The sequence below is a fragment of the Artemia franciscana genome, chromosome 13, assembly GCF_032884065.1.
Source record: "Artemia franciscana chromosome 13, ASM3288406v1, whole genome shotgun sequence".
In the NCBI taxonomy this organism is placed as follows: Eukaryota; Metazoa; Arthropoda; class Branchiopoda; order Anostraca; family Artemiidae; genus Artemia; species Artemia franciscana.
In genome coordinates, this window is record NC_088875.1 from 1109012 (window position 1) to 1136963 (window position 27952).

Here is a 27952-nt window from a genome sequence, read left to right on the forward strand (position 1 = left end):
TTAAGGAGCTTCAGGGACCTAAAACAAGCACAGGTGTTATGTACATCCTAGACACACCTACCGATTGTTCTAACAGCTTTCTTTTCTAGAACTTGCACTATTCTATAGTTTCAAAAGAAATTACTGCTCATAGGAGCAGTAATTCTTCACGATTTTTTCTTTTTTCTCAAGGAACCTTTATAATTTTACGGTTTGTGTGCGCTTTAAGCCATATTAAGAGATTTGTATAAGAGTTTTTAATGAAAATGCCTCGTTTTTTGACCCAAGCCTATGCATCCCTTATTACCAGGAATCACAAACATTATAAAATAAAGAAATAACAGAAAAAAGCACTTTCAACTCAACAAACGAAAAAACAAAACGTGAAAAAAGCTGATAAAGGATCAAATGTAAGCAAAAACCGTGAATTAAAGAAAGGAGGGAAACTTAGCAACTAATTGTAGGGGAGGGGGAGGGTTGCTATTAGGGTTTAATACAAGCAATATTAAGAGAAATTTCTGAGAGGTTTTAATGATAATACTTCGTTTCTTTGTGCCAAGACTATGCGTTCCTGATTGCCAAGCATCAAAAACATTATAAAATCATGAAATCACAGAAAAAAAACAGTCAAAACTCAACGAACAAAAAAAAACTGAAAAGCTGATAAAGGATAAATATAAGCAAAAAAAGTATGATTTCAAGAAAGGCGGGAACCCTAGCAACCAATTTCAGGGGAATGGGGGTTATTATTAGAGGTAAACTCAAGTCATGTTAAGGGATATTTCCCAGAGGATTTAATGAAAATGACAGGTTTTATTGAGCCAAAAATATGCATATTCACCCTACCTTGACGATATGGGGCTGGTCCGTGAAATGTCTATGATACATATTATCGTTCTTAAGGCATTTTCAGATATTATTATAATAAAAATTATGCTTTAAATCCAGTGGTTTGTGTTTTCGCAAGTCACCCCCCTCGCGATACCCCATGTCAATTCACGCCACCGTGGCACCCTATGGCCTGGCTATGACATCCCTATGATACATATTATTCATTCTAAGACATTTTCAGACTCCGTTTTGATAGAAACTATTCTTTAAATCCATTGATTTGTGTTTTTGCAAGTCAATCTCAATCAATCAATCTGCAAGTCAATCAATTACGCCCTCGGTATTTTCAGAATTTTTTTTTATAGAGCTATATCCAATTGAGCTTCCCCCACTTCACCAATAGACATAACACGCAGGCAACATTTTAGAGAGATTTTCAAAGGCTCTACTCAAAGCAACTAATTTTTTAAACAAATAATTATTAAATTAATATTTAATTAATTTAATCCTAATTATTTAATCTTTGGATATTTTTAGGTGAAAAGAGCATTAAAAAGTAGCATTGAACGGTGATAAAATTCCCAGGGGTAGGTTATCTTACTCTCTTAAATTATGTAGAAATGTAATAACCGCTTGAACAAAAAAGCAATTTCTATTAAAAAAAAACTCCTATGGCCAAGCCGCTTTTGCCTAGTGATAACAGCTCTTATTTGTGGCTATGGTAACATTGGTTCGAATCTTGGATAGAACTTTGTTTTTGAAAGGCGTATTTTGTTTCGAGCGCCGATTCATTTCCAATGTGTAGGTGGGGTCCGGTATATTTTACCCTGGAAAATCCCCTGGAAAACTCGCTCCCCCACGGGAAATTCTCCCAGAAAATTCCCCCGGACATTTCCCCTGGAAAAGTAAATCAGCTATCATAAGAGGAGAGGCGGTGGGTCATTTTGTTGGTGGGCAGGATGCCAGATGCCTAAAAGAGCACCTTTCAATGCCCAAATTGTCTAAACCTCCACGAGGTTTCAGGTAAATATAGCAGGGGGCGGTATTTATTAATATATCATTTTCCATTGCTTAGACTAAACCCGAATAAGGGTGCTGATGGGCGTTGCCTCCCTTCTTATTACAGAAAAAAGTTTCGTGGCATTTATTTTAAAACTTCACTTAACTAAACTAATTTCTTTCATATTTAAAAAAATTATGTGCAATAATGTGTGTGCGTACCGACTATTATGAAGTAGGGGTTATGTATCATATTGTGGGTGGTGGGGGGATGCCTCAAAGAGTGAATTTTAATGCCAAAGCATCCTAACTTTCATTTACCCTACAGATAAATTTAGAATGAGTTCTAGGGAAGAGGGGGGGGAGGGAGGTAGAAATTGATATCTAGTCACTCTTGATTCTTGGCAATATTTCTCGTCTCTACCTTTATTATTGATAATAGGAGGGGTAATAGTGCTCCCTCTATTTTGAAATTGTTTCCTATATAGCAGAAACTATTACATTTACAGGTCTACCGACAAAGAGATAGATTAGGGCAAAATTTGCCCATCACCAGGAAATTTCTGTGGGTGGTGGGGGTAGGTTGACAAATCCTACATGGAGCTTTGTTTTCAGCTATTTTAAATGATAATATTTCCCTGTTCCTATTTATATACAATGTTTCAGTGTAGGCTATTTAAACATCTGTATCCAATGTATTTACGCATCAGAGAACCCTATTGTTTGCGATGGCCTTGGCCGCGAGGAAGATCGAAAGTCACGCAGAATTCCAATCCATATGAACACTCTCCATCCACCTGAAATTCTATAGTAAAAATACTGTTAAGAACATATTCAACAGGATTACTATTCATCGAAAATCTTGACTATACAGCCAAATTTTGTCCTAAATAACAAGGACTGCTGAAACCCAAGGACCGTTGAAATGGAATAACAAGCTTTTTGAAAGCACTAAAAAGGCTTAGCGTAACGACTGAGGTGTCGAGGAGGTGATGACCTACCTCGTATACTGAATAAATTTTGTTCATTTTAAGTGTTATACCGCTCTCTACTTTCAGGTGAATAGATTTCTTTTTTAATTTCTGCCATAGGATTTTTTTATGAGGATAGATATGAGGATTAGCTTTTAAACGAGACCTAAAGCAGCTCTATAAGGGTGAAGTAGCCTGCTAGTTCTATTAGTCAAAAGTCAATTCATGAAAAATATCAGGGGAGTCTGGGAGAGGGAACATAAAGAAGGGGGGGGATTGTAAACCTCAGGCTAAAGGTTTTCAACCATACAAATTATGACAGTACTCTTTTCATTTTTCCAAGTCTTTCCATACCAGAAAGTGCCGACTTGGGGTTTCGCATTACCATCTGTGATGCAGTTATCAAGTTGAATTTATAAACAGTGATTAGCTATAAAAACTAGATTTTAAATGATCGCTTAAACAGCTCTTTAAGATGTTCCCATGCCCTGTTAGCAGTAAAAACAAAAGAAGGAAGTAGAAAATAAAAGGGCTCATCAGCTGGATTCAAGATGGCAGTACGGAAGTGCTACTTGAGCACTATTTCATTATGTTTAGCACGTGCTTAGGGTTGCTAAAATAACACAATAATGCTATTTTAGAGCTATTTTAGTCAATTCTTTGACTATAGCACCGATAATCGCTGTGTAGCACCCAAATTTGGGCAATTGTTGCTCTTTAGGAGCTGACCGTTGTGGCAATCCTGCTCATCAGTGCTACCCAAAGCACTGATGACAATTGACAAAACTGTAAATGATGGCAAACTGTCAACTGTCAATGAAGGCAGTGACAAAACTGTCACTGATGGCAACTGACAAAAAATTGATTTTCTTGTTGTTAACGATGTGGGATTGCAAGTATCCCGTGCGAGGTTTTTGGCAACGGTGGTTCAAATGGTGTACTTTTTGTTTTGATATGACACCATCTTCGAGGGGTTTCAGGCTCTTTTACAAAATCCCTGTAAATTTGTTTTCAAAATAACATTTTACTATTAAGACCTGTTGAATTAGTTATCATTCCTGAATCAGCTACAATTAACAATTTTATGTCATAATATAGTCTTTTTACCTAATATTTAAACTTTTTATTATTATGGACCGTTATTAATTCTTTACTCTAGAGCGAACCACGTGGCTAGTGGTTTGATGTTATAGGATTAAAGTACATATTTTCTATAATCGGTAAGTAATTATTATTTCTTTGTTTTTAAGACTAACTTTAAGTCCAAACCCAGTCAGTGCAAAGTAGGCCTATCTAGGTTAGCTAGGAAAAATGTAGCCAGGTTATAGAGGCTAGTTTACTTCTGGCTGGTTGGTACGCTGATGACGTTAAACGGCTTTTCTTGTCTGCTCCTATATTCTGAAGTACCTGAAATATGTATGCACCGTTTAGGGTCGGCCAAAAAAGGTAAAAATTGCCACACGCTAGATGGCGGTGATTATCGATACTGGCGCTAGTTTTAACTTCTATAATTTACCCATGATGAATGGTTTGATAACTGTTTATCTGAGCAGCTGGTGATAAGTTTATCTTTCAGTGAATAGGGGCCGGATATCGGAGGGGATAAATCCTCATATTGAAAAGGGGTATTGAAAGGGTAACACTCACAAATAAAATGAACCCTTTCAGCACCCTTTGTTTTTGAGTCTAACTGAACGCTCAGCTTATAAGCTATTATGGGACACCTATATTGAGGCTTGTATGTGTTGCAGACCTTTTCCCCTTCCTAAAAACCTCATGATGTATGTGATTTTCCGAAGATTGTTCCCTTTTTTTATGTACCAATATATTAATGAACGCAAAACAATGAAATTAGTCTAGTTTAGCCTTTGTCATGGATTGCTGTAACTAGAACTGAATAATTGATATTATCTGATAGCATCCGTGACGCGTAAGCTGTATAACAATAAAAGTGCTTATTTTCATTTCAGTATTTGAACTCGTTTCATCGTTAGCGTTGACTAAGAAGTGAGAATATCTTATGTGTAGCACAATTAAGGATAAATATAAATATTTGTAACGGAAGGTAAATAAATGAAATTTCTTGACTTTGTTCAAAATCTTGGGTTAAATTAGGAGTTTTTTTTTCTGTTACTTAGCAAGATAGGCGGTGAACATACCACTGGGTGTGTCTTTTTATGCCCTTGCCAAAAATATTAATTGCTTCCTTTGCAAACTTTATTTTTCGCCCTTAAAAAGATCCTTAAAGTTGCATCTTGATCCTTGTTAGAAAACGGTTACCAGAAATTCTGGAAAATACCTAAAAATAATCATAAACACTTGCCTACTTATCTCATTTCTAAGAGTGTGGTGCTCCACTTTACTACCCCCCCCCCCAGATGAATAATTATATAGTCCTCTCTATTTTTACGCTATATTTTTCAATACTGCGGGTCTTTTCTTAATAATTATTTTAAGGCGAACGATAATCCACCGGCAGGAAGGAAAGACTCACCCTTTTCCAAGAAATAGTATAAATATTTTATCTATAATTATCCATCAGGTGAGGAGGGGTCGGAGGGGGAGGGGTTAGGCTAAGCAATGCAATTTTATTATTTATATGGGTAAGTATTTGTGATTGGATCAAAGCAGTTGATAGAATTTTTAAGCAACCATCTTCTGATGAGAAATGCCGTGTCACTTTAAGGGCTCAAAATAAAATTTACGATGGAAGCATTTAGTATATTTGGAAATTGCATCAAAACACGTATCAAGGGGTGTGTTCACGTTCTACCTAGCTAAGTAATGAAAGAAGCAAACCTACAAATTTTGGTAGACATGACTTCATAAAGATACCATTTAAAGTTAATCACTAAGTAGGGTGGGGGAAGTAAAAAAATCTCATAGATGGGGAAAAATTGCAGAAAACCACTTCCTCTGGAAAAATGGGTATTTTTTTCCCCCATATTAAAAAATAAGTCCATCAAATATTTTCAAAGCGATAATCCTACATGACAATTCCTCCTGAGAACGAAAAACTGTAATAAAAAAAAGGGGAGCCATTTGATTTTCTATTCTACACTATTTCTAAACCTAATCTCCCTTACTGTGGAATTCCCCCCCCCCCCTCTAACGGAGCCAGGTATTGCCCTAGGCTATATACATAATTTTGAAAAAATATATTAAAATGGAAGGAACTCGGAAATATGATTAAATATGATTACTATGAAATATGATAAAATTTCCTGCATATTGATAATAAATTTTGTTTGTATTACAGTGCTTCCTTGTGTAGTTTTATACATAGATCAGGACTATATCTGGTGTCTGGCCCTATTAGGAAGGGACGGGGGTGAAAAGTATTTTATGGAGGGTTATATTTGGGTCGTGTTGGATGAGAAATTGATTGGGTATACGTACTTTATTATTGTTTTATTTTCTCAGGAAAAATCTTCAGTCAGGATTACTTTCAAAAATTCATAAAATAGGAAAGGATACCTCTGGCACAGTCCTCAGAGTAGACCCCCTTGATATTCGCATCCTATTGTAAAACTGTTGCTACGAGAACAAATGTATTTGGCCATTAATGTAGGTGTACCATTCGGGATAGACCAAAGGATTGTGCCTTCTTAGCTTTCAAGAAATGGTTGAAGACCTTTGAAAAACAACCTTTCAGGTGATTCGATACATTAAAGAATCACCCTGCCACGCCCTTTATAAAATTTTTCAGTTTGTTTGACAAAGCTATTTAGAATTGATTGGCCCTCTTGCCATAATTTGTAGGACTTGGGTAAGAAATGTGAATAAATAATAGAGAACTAAAAGCTTACTTTCTCAGAAAACTTAGAAAACCCTTTAACTTCTCGTTTTTTTGTGCCGGAGATAGAGATATCCAGTTTTTATTATGCTTACATCATCAGAAACTGTAAATGTTATTTTTTTGATCGAATGGAGCAAAATTTTCTTTTTGAAGTTCAGGAAAGGGTAGTACCTAAAAGTGTTGTAGTGTATCTGCTAGGAAAACGCTATAAATCAGCTCAAAGGAATTATTATTTGAGCAATTCGGCCACTTTGGAAGTTATCTTTGGTGTAACGAACGCTTTAGAGGACAGCACCCCCCCCCCCATTGACACCACTGCAATGCTAGTAATTGACATATGCCTTGTTGCGCCTCTCTCATTGGTTTTGTTATTTACGTCCCTATGCTAGATTATTTGGTTAAATTTAGTTAAAGTCAATTTTACTAGATTAAAGATTCGATGAAATTTGACAGAATTTGATGGAAAAAACAAGAGGCCCGGATTGAGAAAGAAAGTTCAGCTGTGATGGGACATAATGCTTAGGATAAATAATTATGCAAGGGGAATCTTCAATTCATAAAGAAACCAAAGGTTTTCTTAGTCCTTCAATTGTTAGCTAACGACGTTTGCTAGCAATTTTTTTGCATTAACTAACAAAACTTCGGACTGTCGGCAGGAAGGCTGATAATTGTCTCTTGATAATTATCATGTTAATTATCATGTTAATTATCAGGCTGATAATTATCAGTCTCTTGAAGGCTGATAATTGCCATACTACGTGCATTAAATGCTACCTGCCCTTTACCAGCTCTATTTTCAGAAAAATGTTTAATCTAAGAAAATCCAGCCACCATATGAACAAATGAAAATCTGCCATTTTAATTGGCTGACCAGATTCGTTGCTCTGTAGCTTATAGGTAAGAATCAGGATAGTAAAAGCCAAAAATGAGCACTTCCTTCTCCCCTTCGAAATGAGATGCTTATTCAAATTAGTGAAGGTTAGATACACAAGCAGTGTCATAAATGAAAGATTTAGAAGAAGATTAAAATCACCAGATACAATCTTTAACAAAGCTGGAACGAGCCATGTTCGCTTATGCAAGATCTCACTCGAAGGGATAGCTGAAGGGTATCGATCACGGGGATGACCTCGAAAGAGGCGGATTGATAGCTTTGATTGGCAGAATATTGTCCAACTATCCAGAACTGTGCCTGACAGAGAAATTTATCGAGCACTGGTCTATGAAATTCTGAAAAGAGCGGCCCGAAAACGTCCCATGAGTTTCGATGGGACGTAACCTGATAAAAAAAAAGTTAGCTAATAATTAGCAAAATTGTGTCAGTTGGTGGAAAATAAAGAAAAAAACCGCAAGTCTGGAGAAAAATTAGTATAGCCTACTTGGATAGCCTATTTCAAAAGATATTGGTAGGAAACCAAAAAAAAAAGAAAAAAAATGCAAAAGATTAGTTTTTGTTTCTTTTTTTTAATTGAAATGCTTTTATATTTGGTTAATGCTAGGAATATTTTGTAAAGATTATTTGCTGAAGTGTTTCACCTCGGTACTAAAACGTGAATAAGTCCTAATTCCCACTGGGGACTAAAGTAAAAATATAAGGCTGGTCAGAGACGCAACACTCTTAGCTGATTCTCCCCCCAGCTGCCCAAGCTATAAATTTCAATTCTAATCCTCAAAGTTGTTATACTGACTCCTCCCAAGTCCTAGCTCAACATCTAGTTGCCTCCTAGCCGTCAACACTCCCTGAAAATTTCTACTCGATATCCCAAGAAATTGCATATACACGATTTTGATAACTTACATAATGTATTTTTATTGATTTAGATAATGAACCGGGCATGAACTATAAGTTCTATTGGGACTATTGGTTCCAGTTACATTGGTTCTTATTGGTTCATAAGTTCCATTGGTTCCAGTGCAAATAAGCTTTGGCGGATAAGAGATAAAATTGCTTAGCTCTCCCTTTCATCCCCCATTCATAAGAATTGCAGGTATGCTACTTTGATGACTCAAGGTTTCAAGTCAGTCCATTGAAATGTTCCCATGTTATTACAGATACAATATTTTGACAACAGAGGTATCCCTTCTCTTCTTTTAAGCCCAGCCCTATCCTATTACTTTAAGTGGCCAATACTTCCATTACTTTAAGCGGTCAGTACTCGCATCATTTACACGACTATTTGGAGTTGCTAGTCCCTTGTACCCAGCTAAAAACTTCTAAGGAGAGTCTTAGCATTTTCCGGAAACAACATATTACCGTAAAACCATTCCATTAGTGAGCACCAGCAACAATCTATCAAACTATTTAACCTACATACAATTTCCGTTGATGACTTCAAACTCCTATAAGAAATTGAGAGATCTGGCGATGGGCTATGGTTATAGACTGAATGTTGATGCTGTCGGTGAACTCACTTCAGTGATGAGCAAGGAGTATCACTGAATTGGTAAACTAAATCGTGAAATATTTAATATACCTCAATGGATGCCTCCCAATGTTAAAATCGACATTCAGTTACAGCTCGCCCCGTCCAATTTCATCTTGATAAAAACACTTGATGCATCATCCAATACAAATCTTAATCTCACCTCGGCAATACTCATCTAAGAAAACAACAGGTTATGAGTTCTGTTGCTTTGGCAATTGGAAAATGAAGAGCCTCAGGAAATAATATCAAACTGCTCGTTCCTCACACAATCACCAATCGACAAAATATTGCCACTGGTTCAAGCATCTACACCGACTGTTCATTTATCGATAGTAAAATTTCTTCAAAACTTGATTTGACTTTTATAAAAAGTACCAGGGCCATAGGATCATGGACAAGTTCTGCACACGAATTTGAGATGTTTAGACTTTCCTCTCTTGTATGTAAAGTAAATGAAATTTCTCTCTAAAATGTATCCTTTGATAAATCCTATAGGACCCTATATGAATCGACAGTAGGGTCCCTGGATCAAGATTCAAAACTATTTAAAAATGGTATAACTGATACAATGTTGGCAAAAAGTCACGGTATCATTGTTTTGGACTTTTTGGTACTCAAGATATGAGTATTGTCCGAACGGGCACTGTACCGTTTAGAGTTTACCTTTGATAAACTGTTGAAGATGAGTGTATCATTAATCTTACTAAATCAATTTGAAATCTATTGGAAAATTACCCCTGACAGTAGTGTTCTATTAGGCTTCTGTTCTATTAGGGTCATCAAAAATATCCAGTTCTTCACCTGGTGACTTAAATCTACTGAGGTGGTAATAACCTTATTTTTCAGATGCTGATATGGATACTCAAGTTTATTTTGTGGATTTTGATTACAACTTCAGTAACCATTACTGATTCATCTTTTACAACTAAGTGCCCTGGCGATCTTGAATGCACACCAGTTATGAGATGCAATGATATAGGTGAGAAATGACCCTTTCAGCGGATCAGGTATTTTTTTGAAATTTGTCTGGCAAAAATTTATACCGTAAACAGCATATAAACATATTTTTTCTTATTTTTCTTTTCAACTTCCTTAGAGTTTCACTGGTATGTCAGGTTTAAGATGAAATAAACGTTTAATAGAACGCAAATGCCTAAACCTATTGTCAAAGTTAGCATGTTTATGAAACACCACACTCTTTAACAGCTATGCCAGAACGAACAACAGGCCACCGTAGCGATCTAAATATATTTAGCATTTCAGAAATATGTTGAGTTAGCCAAGTTTCAGAAAGATCAGTTATTCAAAATTATGAAAGGCTCAGAATTTGAAGAGTGAAGAAAACACTTGAGAATGAGCCTTGGTACTTCAAGTAAAAATGTTTAACCCTTTGTTAATATTTGAAGCATATACATCATATATATCATAAAAAACATGTAATGACCCTCGCACCTCATCGGGTGCATAAAACCAAGATTTGAATCCCCATTTAGGACCCTACTAAAGCTGTCTTCAAACTTAACTTTAATATTTTCCAATCGCTAGAAACTCTGGATTCCTGGAGGGTAAAAAAGTCCTCGCACCTCATTAGACGCATAAAACTAAGATTTGAATTCCCATTTAGAACCCCACTAAAGCTATCTTCAAAATTAACTATAATATTTTCCAATCGTTAGAAACTCTGGATCCCTGGTGGTTTAAAAAAGATCCTCGTACCTCATTGGGTGCATAAAACCAAGATTTGAAATCCCATTTAGAACCCCATTAAAGGTATCTTCAAAGTTAACGTTAATATTTTCCAATCGTTTGAAACTCTGGATTCCTGGAGGTTTAAAAGAAAACCTCGCACCTCATCGGGTGCATAAAACGGAGATTTGAATCCCCATTTAGAACCCCATTAAAGATATCTTCAAACTTAATTTGTATTTCTCCAATCGTTAGAAACTCTGGATTCCTGAAGGTTTAAAAAAAAAAATCCTTACATCTCATTGGGTGCATAAAACTAAGATTTGAATCCAAACTTAGAGACCCACTAAAGCTATTCTCTAACTTAACTTGAATATTTTCCAATCGTTAGAAACTCTGGATTCCTGGAGGTTAAAAAAAAAACTTCGCACCTCATCAAGTTCATAAAACCAAAATTTGAATTCCCATTCAGAAACCCACTAAAGGAATTTATAAATTTAACTTTAATATTCTCCAATCGCTAAAAACTCTGGATTCCTGGAGGTTAAAAAAAACCTCGCACCTCATCAGGTTCATAAAACCAAGATTTGAATTCACATTTAGAAACCCACTATAGCAATCCATAAACTTAACTTTGATATTCTCCAATCGCTAAAAACTCTGGATTCCTGGAGGTTAAAAAAAAAAAAAACCTCGCACCTCATCAGGTTCATAAAACCAAAATTTGAATTCCCATTTAGAAACCCACTAAAGCAATCTACAAACTTAACTTTAATATTCTCCAATCGCTAAAAACTCTGGATTCCTGAAGGTTTAAAAAAAATCGTCGCACCTCATCGGGTGCATAAAACCAAGATTTGAATCCCCATTTACAGCCCCACTAAAGCTATCTTCAAACTTAACTTTAATATTCTCCAATCGTTAGAAACTCTAGATTCTTGAAGGTTTTAAAAAAATCCTCGCACCTCATCCGGTGCATAAAACCAAGATTTGAATTTTGGTTTAAAACCCCAATAAAGTTATTTTCAACTTAACTTTAATATTCTTGAATCGTTAGAAACCTGGATTCCTGGAGGTTAAAAAAAAACTTCATCATCCACGATCTGGGCTGCGGAAAATCATAAAAAACTATTGAAAAAACTTGAAAAAACCGTTCATTAATATAGACAAATAAAAACAAGAAAAAAATAAACCTCTCGTAGAAGGTAAATTGCTTTTAATTCAAAATAAAAGATAAAGTATTTTTAGCAATGACCCTCATAAGATCATTGCAATTTTTTAATTCTCGAGACTAAACCTGCATTTACTGCCTAATTTTGGGAAGCATTACAATAAATTGTCATTTTAGATCAGCCGTTCCCAATCTTTTTCCGGTACTAAATTAGAAAATAAAGATTTATTAACTGAAAGTAAGGAGCAACATTAAAAATGAAAATTAACAGAAATTATTACGAATATGAGAGAGGGGGTCGCTCCCTCCTCAATACCTTGCTTTTTATGCTGAAGTTTGACATTTTGTTCCAAATATTTAAGAATGACTCATGAAACACAAGGGCCGTTTAATAAGAATAATAATTTTTTTTTTAAAGTTCTAATAAAACTTTAGCGTAAAGACTGAGGCATCGAGGGAGCAACACCACTCATATTCGAAATATTTTCTGTTCGTTTGAAGTTTTAATGTTCCTTACTTTCAGTAGAAAAACTTGTTTTTTTTTGTTTTGATTTAATTTATTATAGTTTTTTAAACAATGCCGGGAAATCAAGCTCCCATTTCATGGAAAATTCGTCTCCTACCAAACATTCCTCCGCAGAAAGATCTTCTCACGTAACCCAACTCCCCCTCCAAAAAATAACAGCCCCACCCTGAAAAGTATCTGTAAACTTCCCACTAGCCAATACTATGTGTAAAAATAAGCAAAGTAAATAGCTTTTACCCCTTGCCCCAGGGTCTAAGGTGGTCAAGTCATCCTCAACGATGTAGTGATTAAATCTTTTGACTACGCTCAGCAAAATGGCTATCTCAAAATTTTGAATGAAAGACTTTGGGGAAAGTAGGCGTGGGAGGGGGGCTACCCTCAAATATTTTTGGTCACCTAAAAAGGGCACTAGAGCTTTTGATTTCTGACCAAATGAACCCCCTCCCGATATTCTAGGATAAATGATTCGATACGATCATCCCTAAGAAAAAAAATAAATAAACACGTATCTGTAATCTTGCTTCTGGCAAAAATTCAACGTTTTTGTATATAGGAGCTTGAGACCTCTACAGTAAGGTTATATGATATGCTAAATCTGACGGTTTGTTTTTTATTAAGATAACTTATTTTTTGGGGGGCGTTCCCTTCCTTTTTCAAAAATTGGGCAGATTTTCTCAGGCTCGTGATGGGTATCATTAAACTTGATGAATTTTATATATTCTGAATAAGCATAAAAATTTGATTCTTTTTATATGTCCAATGTTGCGAAGGCTCTGTTCCTTAGGTTTTAGTTACTATTGAGCCGCATAGCTCCTTACGTACAGTTCGCTGCCACCAACTGTTTGACTCTGCCCATTTTCAAGTCTGGTATTCAGTTTTATCCTCTCTCCTTCCATTGTTTTTATATTCTTTATCATGGATATAAATGGGTGTTAAAGGCTCATACTTGTATTTTAAACGAAGAAAGTGTATTTACATTCAAATCTTCTAAAATTATATGCAACCACAAAGAAAACTAAACAATACAGAAATAAAATAAATTATTACTGATGTTTTATTTGACATTTATCTGTTTTCAGTGTCATCCTTATTCTTGCTTCGTGACCCCCCCCCCTTTTTTGTTTTTTGAAACTCCGATGAAACTAAGTTCAATCTTAAATTTGAGGCAGTATTTATCTTATTTCGGCATTCTTTTCTTATGGAAACGCACAAAAGGAAAGTTTATTCCACTACGTGCACCGGCAAACGACAGAAAATGCTCGAGTACTTATAGAATGGGCTAAATTTGGGCTAATAGAAATTAGCCAAAATGCGTTGTTAATGCGTATAAAAATTAAGACTATTGTTTTAAACTGGGGTTTTAAAATCGTGTCACTTAGAATTTCGATTAATATCTCCTTTTGCTTTTATTGAAAAATTAGTGACTTTGAAGTACTCATCTTCCAATGGATTTAAATCCAATAATGAAACAAATTTGTTGTCTTTTTTTTCTGGAAAAAGTCGTAGCTTGTTCTTCGATGGAAAATTATACGAATTATACCTCAATTATATTGAGGCTGATCTTTTTCAATATAAGTTTTCCAAAAATACTTTGGCACTTATGTATTATACCGCCAACACTCAAGTTTACGCTGTGTAAAACTCGAGAACAAGTCGGTTTTATCTGTCTGCATTAAGAAACAATTAGCTTATGCTCAGTGAAAACAAGTGGCAGGTGACAGAATACATTGGAATTATATGACTTGGGCTATATATTTGTACATTAGAGGGTGGGGAAGGGTAGGGTTTAGATTAGGTTACCCCTACCCACCTAGTGTGTAAATATATACACTGAATTTGTTTCTAAAGTATTACATTTTCGTCCTGTTTTGGTATTTTTCATTAGGATTAACCTAACTTCACTTGAGTGTTGGCAGTATAACAGATAAGTAATAATGTTTTTTTTTTTTATCATAGATTCCAATCCTATTTGAAGGATCGAAGACCGTAGTTGAGTTATTTTGGAATGTTAAATTTAATCTGTTTGCTTTAATAACCACATATGATTCTTGATTTATATACACAGTTTAGATAAAAAGAAAAGAAACTACAAAATCAAGCCATCAATTTGATCAGTTCTGAATGAAATTCTGATCAGTTCTGATCAGATTTGAACGAATTTGATCAGAACTGATCGAATTGATCAGTTCAACATGTGCTTCGTGTTGGCGTTAGACATCCCTTAAAAATTCTGAGAGCGGTAAAATTCGATTTCAAATTATTCTATCAAATATTAAAAAGGCCGTTTTCAGAAGATTTTATGATATACAACTTTTTTTTTCAAATTTGGGAGGGTCACAAAAACTTTCTTATTTATCCTCCCATGAGGCTTTTTGTTCATGCTTATTAGAGACCTAGGAGATTTAATTCCCTTTTGAACTGTCATCTGGGTGTGTATAACGGAACATAACTTGAACATGAATTTAACTAAAAAGGAAAACACGACAAATAGAAACAGATGACCACTAGTCAAAGTGTCAATGATTTTTCTTTTAATATGTCTTTTTATTTCCTTTAGAAAGAGAAAAAGGTTTAGTGACCATTCCTTAGGTGGCACATCCGTACGTTAATATTATATTTGGGAATAAAGCAGAATTGACCATGAGAGGAAATAAAAGAGAAATAATTTGGTCACTGGGGATGTTTGGGGTTGAGAAAAACTTGGTTATAATCAAAATGAAAAAAATCTGCTCGTGCTCCCTTAATTTGGCTTTAAGTCCAAAGCACAACTTTGAAACAGAAAGTCAGTTACTGTTTTACGAGAGACATAAAAAACTAGCCTGTCTTCTCAAGTAGAATTATTTACTTTTGGCGTTCTTTTCAAATCAAAAAAGAAATTAGACCCTGGAAATGATCCCCACCTTCATACTAAATATCAAAACTTATGTACTAACGATTTGAAGTGCGTCTTTAGATATTCTGTACCCATTACAGTCGAACGGACTATGGCTATAGACTAAAAAAATTGCTTTCTTTAAACTTCCTTTTTCACCTATTATCCCAACTTCTAATCCAACAACTTTCTAATTTGCAGGGAAAAAGTATAGGTGTGCTACAGGGAGCGTCTGCTGCTCTTCTATCGCTTCTGGAAAAACATTTGACCTACAAACTTTTATGCGGCCCCTGGATATCGAAGTCAGTGAAATGATACCAACAACTGAGCTGAATACTCCAGAGCAAACAACTGTTTATCCAGAAACTACCACATTCAAAAGGGCAACTTTAAAACCAGCCCGCACAGAGGGAATTGCCAGCAAACAAGTTGTACAGGAAGTACATAAAAAACCGATCAATGCCAATATGTAAGTACAAAAGGAACTTTAATTAAGGAATTAGGAATTAATTTCAAGGAAAGAAGGGGGAGGATTTAGAAAAGGTAACTAAATTCGTTTGGATCGCAAAACAATCATGCTATTCTAACATTATTCCAAAATACGAAAAAAATCATATTAATTGTAGGATTTCCTCGACAGAGAAATCCCTGCTTGCGTGGCGTCATAGTGGCATTAGGGCAGACCCTTCACGAGTTTCCATAGCCAGAACTGTGACTGGTAACAGCGCTGTAGGCTGACCTTGAGGATGGCACCCCAAGTTCAGGGATAAGATTATTCGTCAAAATATAATCTTACGCTAGAAAATAGGTTCGTAGCCTGGAGCCTTGATGACTCCGATGCAGCAAGTTCAGATGGTCTTTGGAAATCACTATCGGAGTGCCTAAAAGATGCAGCAGTGGAAGTTCTTGAATATAAAAAATGAAAGGAGGAAGAGTGGATCAGTGAAGAAACTTGGCAGATGATTCAGGAAAGAACAAATCTGAAAGCTCATGTTGATAAATACTCACCTAGTCATTCATCTAGTCAGCCTAGCTATAGGTAATACGGAGATAGTTAAAATAAAGAGTAAAAATATGCCCATAAGCAAGTGAAAACATCTGCCAGGAATGGAAAGAGGACATATGTCGAGAACATTGCAACTGAGGCAGAAAGTATATACAGTCGGGGTGATAGTAAAACCGCTTATATGCTTTCTAAGAAACTTTCCGGTGCGCAAACAAACCCTTGCTCTTTAATAGAGGATAAAAGTGGGCAGCTGCTTACCAATCGGGTAGATGTCCAGAACTGATTGAGTGAATATTTCTCAGATGATCTGAACCAGCCGAAACTCCATGAGCCACTGTTGGTCCGTGACGTTCAGTGATGACTGGGGAGGTATTACCCCTATTTAACTTGGATATCTATTTGGGTCCCATCCTCTTTGAGGAAGTTGTAATAGCCCTGAAGTCGCTAGAAAATGAGAAAGCAGCTTGGTGTGATGGAGTCCCTCCTGAGCTGTTGAAATATGGGAAAAGAGCTCTTGCTGGCCCACTATTTAAGCTACTTAATAAATTGTGGGACGACAGGGCTGACCCTCCTTACTCGACTAAAGGTGTTATCGTGAAACTCCTCAAGAAAGATCGAAAGACATCAAGTGATGACTGGGGAGGTATCAAACTCCAGACTGTCGAAAGTGAAGTTCTATGTAAGATTGCACTTAGTAGAATTCAGACTCAAGTGGACTTAATTTTAAGGGATGAGCAACATGGTTTCCGCACAAATCGTTCTTGCTTCGATCTGATAGTTAGCTTACCGTATTCTACTGAAGGAATCAAACGAGTGGTAAGTGCAGATTATTTTAGGGTTTATAGACTTCTTGAAAGCATTTGACTCCTGTGCATCGAGACGCAACGTGGAAAACTCTCTTAGCTGCCTCTTTAATGCCTCTTTAAATTGTGAATATGATTAAAGCCATGCCGAGTCCGTTGTATGTCAAGGATGTTTACTATCTCCAATATTATTCGTAATACTTGAAGATTTTGTGCTTCAAGCTTTAGAGCAAGCCACTTTTTGCCACTTTAGAGCAAGTATACAACTAAGCCCCAAACGTCAAATACACGACTGCACTTTCGCTGACGATATAGTTTTCGCAGCTCATTGCCAAGAGAACCATCAAAGTAATCTGAATGAACAAGCAGCAAAAGCTGCTCCTATGGGTCTGATGATTAATGTTGATAAAACGAAAAGTTGTCAAACGGAGTTTTGACGACCCTTACTGGCATTCAATACAAAGCTACTGATATAGAAGAGGTCAGAGAACTAAGTACCTCGGTAGTAGAATGACCCAAGATGGGAATTGTGATAGAGAAGTCATGCTACGCATGTCGTATGCAGGTGGAGCATTTTCTCAGCTGAAGAATATCTGGATAGATATGTAGAAAACACTCTCAGAAGTTGAAATTGCGATTGTTTAGGAGTAATGTCGTCTCTGTACTTTTATGGATGCGAGTCTTGAAGCCTTTTAAAGAATTCTGATAAAAGACTACTTCGCTTCGAGAATAATTGCCTGTGTAGAATTCTTGGAGTACATTGGACTGATAGAGTAATGAACGCCCAATTAAGGGCTGATACCGAACAACGACTGATGACCGAGAAGATCTGAATGAGAAAATGGAAGTACTGGGGGCATATGACCCGCATGAGCAAAGGACGCATTCCTACACAATGTATGGTGTTGGACCCCACCTAGCATTCGAAGGAGTTGAAGACAACGCAGCACACTTGGTCGTTCCCTGGAGAAAGAGGCGACGAGTCTCCAAACTACTCTGAACGAACTTTGGTCTTTGGTACAAGATCGGTCATGTTGGAGGTCAACCGTTGCTGCCCTATCCGCCCCCAGGCGTAGGAGCATCTAAGTCTAAGTAAGTAAGCAAACGACACAGCATTTGCAGAGGGTTCTGGCGGATAGATTATTCTTCTGGGTTTGATTTGTTTTGGTGGGCTTTTTGGGTTGAAACACCTAGTCCTAGATAAGTTAGTAATAATGGGTTGCCTCCCCATAGTAGCATAATATTTGTTGGCATGAATATATAATGAGTTGCAGGTAATAGGCTTGAGATTGTCTGTGTATGATTTTGACTTTTATTGATAGAAAAACATCGCCAAGTGTGGAAAACTATTGTGTGACCAAGATGGACCTATGGTTGAACAAAGCCTCCATTGAACTGGAGTTCCCAGGAGACTTCTGGCTGTTCGGTTCTAAGTCGGCTTTAACGCTTCATGTAGAGTTGAAAAGATATATTGGTCCCCGTCCTGCACTAGCTTTGGAACCATTGCTTTTCCTGAGACCTGAATAACGTCAATGATTTAAAGAATATGGAAATTGCAACTACAATGTTACAACATTAGAAAACAACTATCCTATCGACTTTTTGACGGACGAATTCGAATGCTTTGACGGGACACTTCTTGAGAGGGTCTAAAGAGGGAGGCTTTGAATAGACTGGTATGGAGAAGGAGTGTGCGTAGCTGTTTTGGCGTCAGGTGGCTTAGTTTTGTAGTGAGTGGTCAGTGTTAGTACTGCTAGTATTTCCTTGGTAGTCGGTGGAACCGAAGTCCCTGTCATCTTTGGTAAGGGCCTACTGTTAATAGCATTAATGAAAAGCAGTAATTTAATGATGATAACTGAAAGCCTTTAACCAAGAGCTAACAGTCAGCTTAAGATTTACCGAGACTAATTTTTTAATAAAAAAAACTTGTTCCAAAAAGAAATTTTTGAAAAAAAGTAAAGAGTTATTTTAAACCGAAGACAAACAGAAATAAAAGTCATATAATCGTTCAAACTAAACAATAATTAGAAAAAAACAGACCAGAAACAGACAGAACTTACAATTAATATTCAAATTGAACTTAAAACGAACATATGTAACCGCAAGTAGGATTAGGGTTAACACCCCCTAAGTCCCACGAAGGCCATAGTGTCATCATCACTACTGAAAACAAAACACGCTTTAGTGAAACACCATCTCTATTATAATGTTAATGAATTGAAAAACATCTATTTAAAAAAAAGAAGTTTTTTCAAAAGAAAAGTAAAGAGCTGTATTAAACCAAAGACAATAATCCGAGTCAAACAATGATTGAACATGAAAATGAACATAAATAACTATGAATTGAATTAGTACATATCGGTTACTAATCGGCCCATTAGTAACCGAAATGTTGAAGAACATAATTTTGATAACCAAAGACACATCAAAAGAATTAAATTTTTATGATGATTCTAAATAAATAAGATTCATTAAGTTTAATGCTGCCCTTCAAAAGCTACGAGCCTGACAAAATTTGCCAGGTCTACGAAAATAGGGGGAAACATCCCCCCAAAGTCGAGGAGTATAATTGAAAATTGCGCCATCAAATCAACGCGTTACAGAGCTCTGCTACAGAGGTTTCAAACTACCTTCTGGAAAAATGTAAAATTTTGTATTTTTGCTAGAAGAAAGACCATAGATGCGTCTTTATTTTCTTTCTTCTTTTTACTCGTTCCAGAAGTGATGATATTGAGCCAATAGTCCTAGATGACCAGGAGAGGGCTCATTTGAATGGATATTAAAAGTTTCCGTGCCCTTTTTAAGTAATCAAAAGGATTGGAGGGCAATTACGCCCTCTCTCACACCCTTTTTTTCCTCAAAGTCGTCCGATCATATTTTGAGACAGCCATTTTGTTTAGCATAGTTGAAAGGTCCAATAACTGTGCCTGTGGGGATGACATGATCCCCACAGCCCCAGGGGAAAGGACTGGAGGTTATTAAATTCACCCATTGCTTCCATATCCATAAGCAAATTCTTTCTTCTCGCCACGTTCCCGGAATAGAATTACACTAAAAATCCTCCGTTGAATCCTAGTTGAGAGTCAACTTTTTCCCATCAAGATTGGAAGTGTTCTCTCTTTCCCGATATACGATACAAAACACAAGAATTTCTTTTTCTCTTCTTTTTTTCTCTCTCTTTCAATCGGGAAAGCGGAAGATTTATGGGACGACCAATTAAGCGTGGGGGTCCTTGGCAATATTTTTAGAATAGGTTGTTAAGAGTGAAAATATTATTAATAAAGGGGAAAAGTCCGTTAATCCTTAGTAAGAAGAAAAGTTTATATGATTAACTTATTTTGTCGTTAGATTAGGTATTTTCGCGCTGTATTCTGTTTCTGTGCGTGCTTGTAATATGTACTGTTGTTTAATTTTCTTGCTTGTTTGTTATTTATTTATATTTTTGTGTGTATATGGCCCTTAGGCTTTTGAAATACACTTATCTATCTATAGTAACCTATTCGTTATTGAAAAGTATACAGACATTTTTAAGGGGAGGGAGGATTTTTTTCAGGGGAATTGTCTATAGGGGAAATTTATTGTTGGGGAGAGTTTCTGGAGGGTGAGCTCTCCAGGAGAAACTTTACATGGGGGAAATATCCTAGAATTCATGCACGAAATTCACTTTATTTTCCTTACTTACTCTTTGTTGACCAAATTTTACACATGGAGACGTTCTGGGAGAAATTTCCTAGGGACATTTTTGCAGGGTTGGAATTCTATTGGAGATTACGCTGTGGAGGGGTGGAGGTATTCTACGGCAAAAATCCTCCGTGAGAGAATTACCACCAGGAGAAATTCTCCATGGGAACTTTTCCGTGGAAGAAACTGTTCCTTGGGGGGGGGGGAGGATTTCTGGCATGACAAATAACCCGAAATAAAACAAAAACAGATCTTTTTTCAAGTGAAAGTATTCCAAAGATTTTTCAGTTGAAATCGTCAAAAAGAAATTTTTTAGGGAGGGAGGTGTTATTTGCAGTGAGGATATAATTGTCCGGGGGTAGCTTCGAAGGGGGATTTCACGCGAGATGAACTTCCCATGGAGAAATTTTTTGTGGGGAGGAGGGATATTTTCCATGGATAGGGAGTTAGATTTCCTGGCATTAACTCAAAAACGATCAGAACCTAAATAAAAAAAAAAACTACTTTTTTCCCTTGAAAGTGAAGAGCAATTTTAAAACTTAAAACAAATACAAACTGTATCTTGTATAAAGGGGACTGTTCCCTCCTGAACACCCCCTCGTCACGCTAAAGCTTGGCCTTTTGTCCCAATTCTTAAAGAACGACTCCTGAATAATTTACGGAATAATATCTGTTCGTTTTGTTTTAACGCTGCTCCTTACTTTTAATTGGAAAACACTTTTTTTATTTAATGAGCAAATGAGTCGAACATAAGAACAACATAACTAGGAAAAGAATATAAATCGGAATGAATAATCAAATAAAATCTAAAACAAACAGGAATTGCCCCAGGCAAAAGTAGAACTAACGACCCCTAAGCCTTCTAAAGACCAGAGTGTCATTTGCGTACTACCAAAAACAATTTGAGTAGCGTTGTTTTTGTTTTTCAAAATATTAGGCAACAAAATGGAAAGAAAATCACCATAATAACCAAGATTACTGAAAAAAAACTAATGAAAATATGCTGCTAATATATCCAGTAATGACATTCGTTCCTGGGATTCTCAGCAGTTTTTGATTTATTACCTTTACAAAAAAGAAAATGTTTGAAATGTACTCTTTTTCAGTGATGCTCAGATGACGCTTAGGAGGCTTTAGTCCTACTTCTGTATGTGGTTAATTCTGTTCATTTTAGATTTCGCTTGATTATTCACTGCAATTTTTGCCCGTCTTGTTTCTAAGCTATCCATTGACAGTGAATTCAATTCATTTTAAGTTAAATTGTTATTTGACTTAGTTTCTACTCGCCTTTGGCTTAATCTTACTCTACTTTTTTTGAAAAACTTCTTTTTTGGAAAAAATGATTTGAAATTAATTTCTATTTTAGTATTTCAAGTTTGTATTTTATTCACATTGTTTTTCTCGTTGTTAGTGAAAGGAACATTTGTAAGGCTTTTGTCGTTTTTTGTCGTATAATTAAGACTTTGGCTTGCTAGTTATGTAAAATATCAGTGAAATTTATTGTTGGGTAAAATGACAATATCTTACATTGGTCAACAGATTTAAAAGGTGGTATGTTAGAAATTATAAATTTTATGTCAAAGCGAAAAACCGAAAAGTATATTATGGGTTTTCCAAAAATTGTTGACGAACGGACGGCGTTGATACTGACGGTTGTTGTTATCAAGCAATTTTAATGCAAGAAAGATTTTTACCTGGGCTTGAAGATCAGGGGAACAAGATTTTTACACCAAAAGCTATAAATTTTAGTTGTTTAAAAATTTTAGAAATGGAGATACAGAGAACTTTTAGAAAAATAGAAACTCTAATTTGTCATGGAAACCAAACAAGAAACAAAAAAAAATTAGACCAATCATTTGAGCTTATGCCGTCTTATAGGGTGTGTTATTAATACCCCATTGACAAAAAGTGTCACTCAATGTCTTTTGAAATACTGAAGCTGACACTGTAATTGGGTCTTTGAGCTAAAATTAGGGCAGTGAGTCATTTTCATTCAACCAAGGTCAATCTCTTTTATTGCCTCTGTGAAATACGTTCGGGGAGTAAAAATACACAATAGGAACATTTTTTTATTTTATAATGTGTTTTTCGAAAAACTGTTTCACTGGCCTTTCAGTTGGGGACTGACGATGCAATTTTTCTTTTTGTAGAATTTCCGATGAAGGGGTCGAACCTAAGACCTCGTTTATCACGCCCCTCTGGATCATCACATCTAATATGAAAAAACAAGTCCAGTCAAAATCATCCATTTCTCCTTGCAAAGGAGGAGAACAACAGGGGAGATAAAGGGGAGCTGACTCAGTTTAAGAGTGATTCAATTTAGTCACTACTTATTTTTTCTAAGGTTTCTGCCTAAAAACTCAGATTTTTCATATTCCCGGTCCCCATCCCTTTTAAAACAATCAAACATTTCTCTGCTTTTAGCTTCAGACGTTCACGTGTAGATTTGTACACGAAGTAACAAGGGGCTTAATTACTGGAATTGGATTCCCATTGCTTATAATCCCGATTCAGTTGACATCACAAGGAATCACCACCAAATCCACCATGGGCAGGACCGAGGATCTCATGATAAATATTACAGAGAAATATAAAGTTTAAAATAGTTGTTTTGCCTGAAGATTATCATATTACAACAGTTCCCCAATTATGTGCATTTTTGGTCTCCGAGGGAATGGGCGGTTCCTGAATGCAGTAATCAAAAAGCTGCTATGCAAAATTTTTGTCAAGATTATAAATATTTATTTTTTTCAAGGTTATATTATATTTATCTCAGCCTTTTAAACTCAGGACGCCCTATCAATCGCTATATCCTATTTTCATACAGCTTATTTGGTTCTTACAAGCTTTGGTTCTTTCCAACTTGTAGTTTTGCCGGTAACCCGGCCGGTACCAGAAAAGGTGGGCGGGTGCCCAACCCATTTGTAAGGGGTTTATACCGGTCAATACAACTAACAGTTATAAAACTAAAGATTGTCCAAATTTGTTCCCACCAAACTTGATCACCAGAGAGACGGTCGGATCACCAAATCATTCGAAAAGGATTTCCAGAGACCATAAAACTGAGTCATAAAACTGAATTAATAACACTAAAACACAATTTCATAATTTGGCATGCACTATATTCCTAATACCTCATTTAGTTGAAATCCTATTGGCAGTTTTCAAAGGATTACCACATTTGGCAGCACAGGAGTACAGCCCCGACGAAGATTAAAGCAACCCCAATGAGGAAGGTTACGGAAGCGAAGATGAATCCGCTCATGTGGAAAAAGAGCAGTATGAGGCAGAATTCTTCAAACAAGAAATCACTAATAGTCAATTTTGACAAGAATTGAATTTCCTTTCGATATCAGTTACACGTTGTCCATTGAAATAAAAAATCCTCCTGTTGGCAAATAACTGGTTCTTCTCCGTCTGAGATCAAAGTTAAAATATGGATTTTTCCAGTGCTTAAATTTTATTTTAATGTATATAAAGCTTATTGTTTAAAGGTTTCTCAGCTGAATGTATTAATCTAAAAGAGTATATTAGAATTATATTTTAAATAGCTGTTCTGTTCATGGGTGTTTAGCAGTACAAGTCAGAATTCCTTAGGCAAGAGCTCAGTTTTTGAAGTATCGAATTTCTCTTCGGCAACCTGATTTAACATCATTCAGTCAAAACAGTTTCTTGATGCTGGCAAATGTTCGGTTCTTTTCTGCTTCAGATTTGGATCAGTGCTGAAAAAACGAATTTTTCTGACTGCTAAAATGTTGCTGAAAATAAATAAAAAGCGTGTCATTTAAAATCGAACTTTTGAACGCAATCGAAAGAATGCAATGGTTTTATTTTTTAAATGGACATATGCATTTAATATATATTTAATATAACGTTTTTAACGTATATTTAATGTATAACGTTTTTTTCAAGAAATATTCCCCTTTTTTTGAGCGAATTTCCCTTCCAACCAGAAATAGCAGCCAAAAGTTGCCATTTTGTCCATAAAAAAATTGTTGTCTTCAGCCTAAACTTGCCACCTTTCAGTCATATGAGCCAAATCCGGTTATCTGTATACTACTATGTGCTTTAGGATCCATCTTAGAAGCGTTCCATTTTTTTTAGGAAGAGTTCCCTTTTAACTAGAAATACCAGCCGGAATTCACCATTTTTGCTTGAAAAAATTTCCCACCTTTAGCCAAAACGTGTCATTTTTATGTCACATGAGCCAAATCCGGTTATCTACATACTACTATGTGCTTTAGGAACCAACTTAGAAGTGTTCCAATTTTTTTTTAGGAAGAGTTCGCTTTTAACTAGAAATACCAGCCGGAACTCGCCATTTTAGCTTGGAAAAATGTCCCACCTTTAGCAGAAACTTGCCACATTTCAGTCACATGAGCCAAATCCCATTATCTATATACTACTATCAAACAGTTCGTGGTAACGAACTGTAGTAAGGAGCGACCCGGCTCAATAGCAAACGAAACTCTAAAAAACGGAATTTTGATGCTAGAAGATACATCAAAAGAATCGGCTTTTAATGCTGATTTTAAATATATAAGTTCATCAAATTTAGTCTTTGTCATCAAAAGTTACGATCCTGAGAAAATTTGCCTTATTTTGGAAAATAGGGGGAAACACCCCCTAAAAGTCACAGAATCTTGACGAAAATCACACCATCGCATTCAGCGTATCAGAGAACCCTATAGCAAAAATTTCAAGCTCCTATCTACAAAAATGTGGAATTTCATATTTTTTGCCAGAAGACAGATCACGGGTGCGTGTTTATTTGTTTTTTTTCTTTTCCCCAGGGGTCATCGTATCGACCAAGTGGTCCTAGAATGTCGAAAGATGGCTCATTCTAACAGACTTGAAAAGTTCTAGTGCCCTTTTTAAGTTACCAAAAAAATTGGAGGGCACCTAGGCCCCCTCCCACGCTCATTTTTTCCCAAAGTCGACGAATCATACGAATAGGCCCCCTCCTTCTTCAACACCCTGCTCTTTACGCTAAAGTTTTTACTGTTTTCAAAAAGTAGAGTTGAGAGAAAGAGTCAAACTTTAGCGTAAAGAGCAGGGCGTTGAAGAAGGAGCAGCACCTTTCATATACGGGGTAATTTCTGTTCGTTTTAAGTTTTAATGTCGCTCCTTACTTTCAGTTAGAAAAACTTGTTTTTTTATTTAGTGTGCTTTAGGATCCAACTTAGAAGTGTTCCATTTTTATTTTTTTAGGAAGAGTTCCCTTTCAGCTAGAAATACTAGCCGGAATTCGCCATTTTTGCTTGAAACATTTTCCCACCTTTAGCCAAAACTTGTCACCTTTATATCACATGAGCCAAAGCCGGATATTTATCTATTACTATGTGCTGAAGGATCCATCTTGTTTTTTCTAGTACTAAAGTTTTTCAGTGATGGAAATAACAAAATAGTAATTGTGTCTAAAATTCCAAAGAATCGGAAAATATGAGATCAAAGTCAAGAAATATCAGCTAATTTGGCCCCAATTATATAGCTTTAACATCTTTGTAGCATTGCCCTATAATTTAGTTTTTTAACAGATACTTAATCATCATGCATGCAGTGTAACATTTTTTATTTATTTCAGAGTTCCACCCAAAAAACAACGAGCAACTACAAAAGGAGAAGTTCCCTTGAAACCTATTGAAAATAAAGTCTTTCCACAATGGCTGTCGGTTTACCCAAACCCCTATACTGGACAATTAGCTCCTTTTGCAGCCCCAGCAGTGCTACCGTCTGCACCACCCCGGAAGAAACCTGTGGTTCTCGACCCTATTTTACAGTCATTACTTTATGGTAATCGAAAGGGTGAACTATACCTCAAGCAGAAAGACATTGAGAGAATACCATATTTATTGCCACAAGTGCAGCAACAGCTCCAAATGCCATTTTGGCCAAAATCATCTAATAGTACTGGAGAAGGGGAAGGAAGAGGGAGAGTAAAAAGGGAAACATCAAGAGAAAATGAGAAATTTACAAGAAAATCTTATTATAACACACAAGGTAGGGAGATGGAAAAAGCTCGGCCTAATTATCAGAGCTACGATGTTCTATCGTTTCACAACGTCCAAGGGAATTTATCACCAAACAGATTCGGTTACTCCCTGTCTCCATGGTGGTACTACATACCAAAATATGTTCCATTGCCATACAATTCACAATATCATGCATATCCTGTGCTGCCTAGGAGTAGCTATTCCATTCAATCATCTCCTCAACTTAGTAGGAGTACCCAACCAGCTCCTCAAATTAACAAGAGAGCTCCTATATCATCTCCGACTCACCAAAATGATGGCAAGGGGATTAAAATACGACCTGGAAAACCAATAGTTATAAATATGATACAGTATCAAGGGATAGATGTCAAACTTTTGGAGATGATGTGCCAGGCTAGGTCAATTGTCTGCTAACTATGGTGCTTGAAGTTGTACTTTAAATAAAGCGTAAAATTATATGGTTACAATTGTCATAGTTCAAACACTTAATTGCTTGTGCAGAAGAAAATAAAAGGATAAGAAGGGGAACTTTACTTTAGACACATGGGATAGCTAAAGCGTTTTTATAAATTATTCCTGTTCTAATTCAATTTCAGCTCCATATCCTTATTCCTTCCATATGACCCTTCCCCTCTCAGTGATCATACAGAACGGTGGTGATGAGACACTTTATTGAAAACGGAGGATCTTAGTTCAACCTATTATGTGGTAATGATGCCTGTCCTTCAACTGTGAAGTCCGTCTTGAGTTCACACAGCGACTCACGCTCCTGCTCCACCCCAGTAAGTTCAAGGTTTCCAAACGGGAAACTGTTTAAAAAGGAGGTCTACCAACCTACCTTAGCTTTTCTTTCAATATAGCCCTAGAAATCGGGATCGAACCACACTTTCGGTACAGCATATTCGGTGCCATAGGGTCAGTCAAACCAGTGCCAAAAATTATCCCTAAGCAATTCATATATTCACTGCTCCCATCCTCTTTACTAATAATACTACCCAGGTAAGTGGAGCTGTCCACCTGATCAATCTTTTCATTACCCAGCGTCACCTTTTCGTCTTCATTTATTCCTAGCCTTAGTGACTTAGTCTTCTTAACATTTATTTTCAAGCCTATTCTTGCTCCTTGAACTCGCAAAACCTTTAAAAGTTCATTCATTCTGCTCAAACTTTCCTCTAGGATGCTTAAATCATCAGCATAATCAAAGTCCAG

At 36.3% G+C, this 27952-nt stretch overlaps 1 protein-coding gene across 1 annotated transcript; it reads left to right on the forward strand.

Annotated features, from left to right (window-relative positions):
- Nucleotides 1-4707: 4707 nt before the first annotated feature.
- Nucleotides 4708-27271, forward strand: LOC136034362 (uncharacterized). Its single transcript, XM_065715500.1, has 4 exons — nt 4708-4845; nt 9852-9984; nt 15462-15729; nt 26335-27271. Exons 2-4 carry the CDS (start codon nt 9852-9854, stop codon nt 27155-27157), a joined length of 1224 nt encoding a protein of 407 aa, XP_065571572.1. The 5' UTR covers nt 4708-4845; the 3' UTR covers nt 27158-27271.
- Nucleotides 27272-27952: the final 681 nt, after the last annotated feature.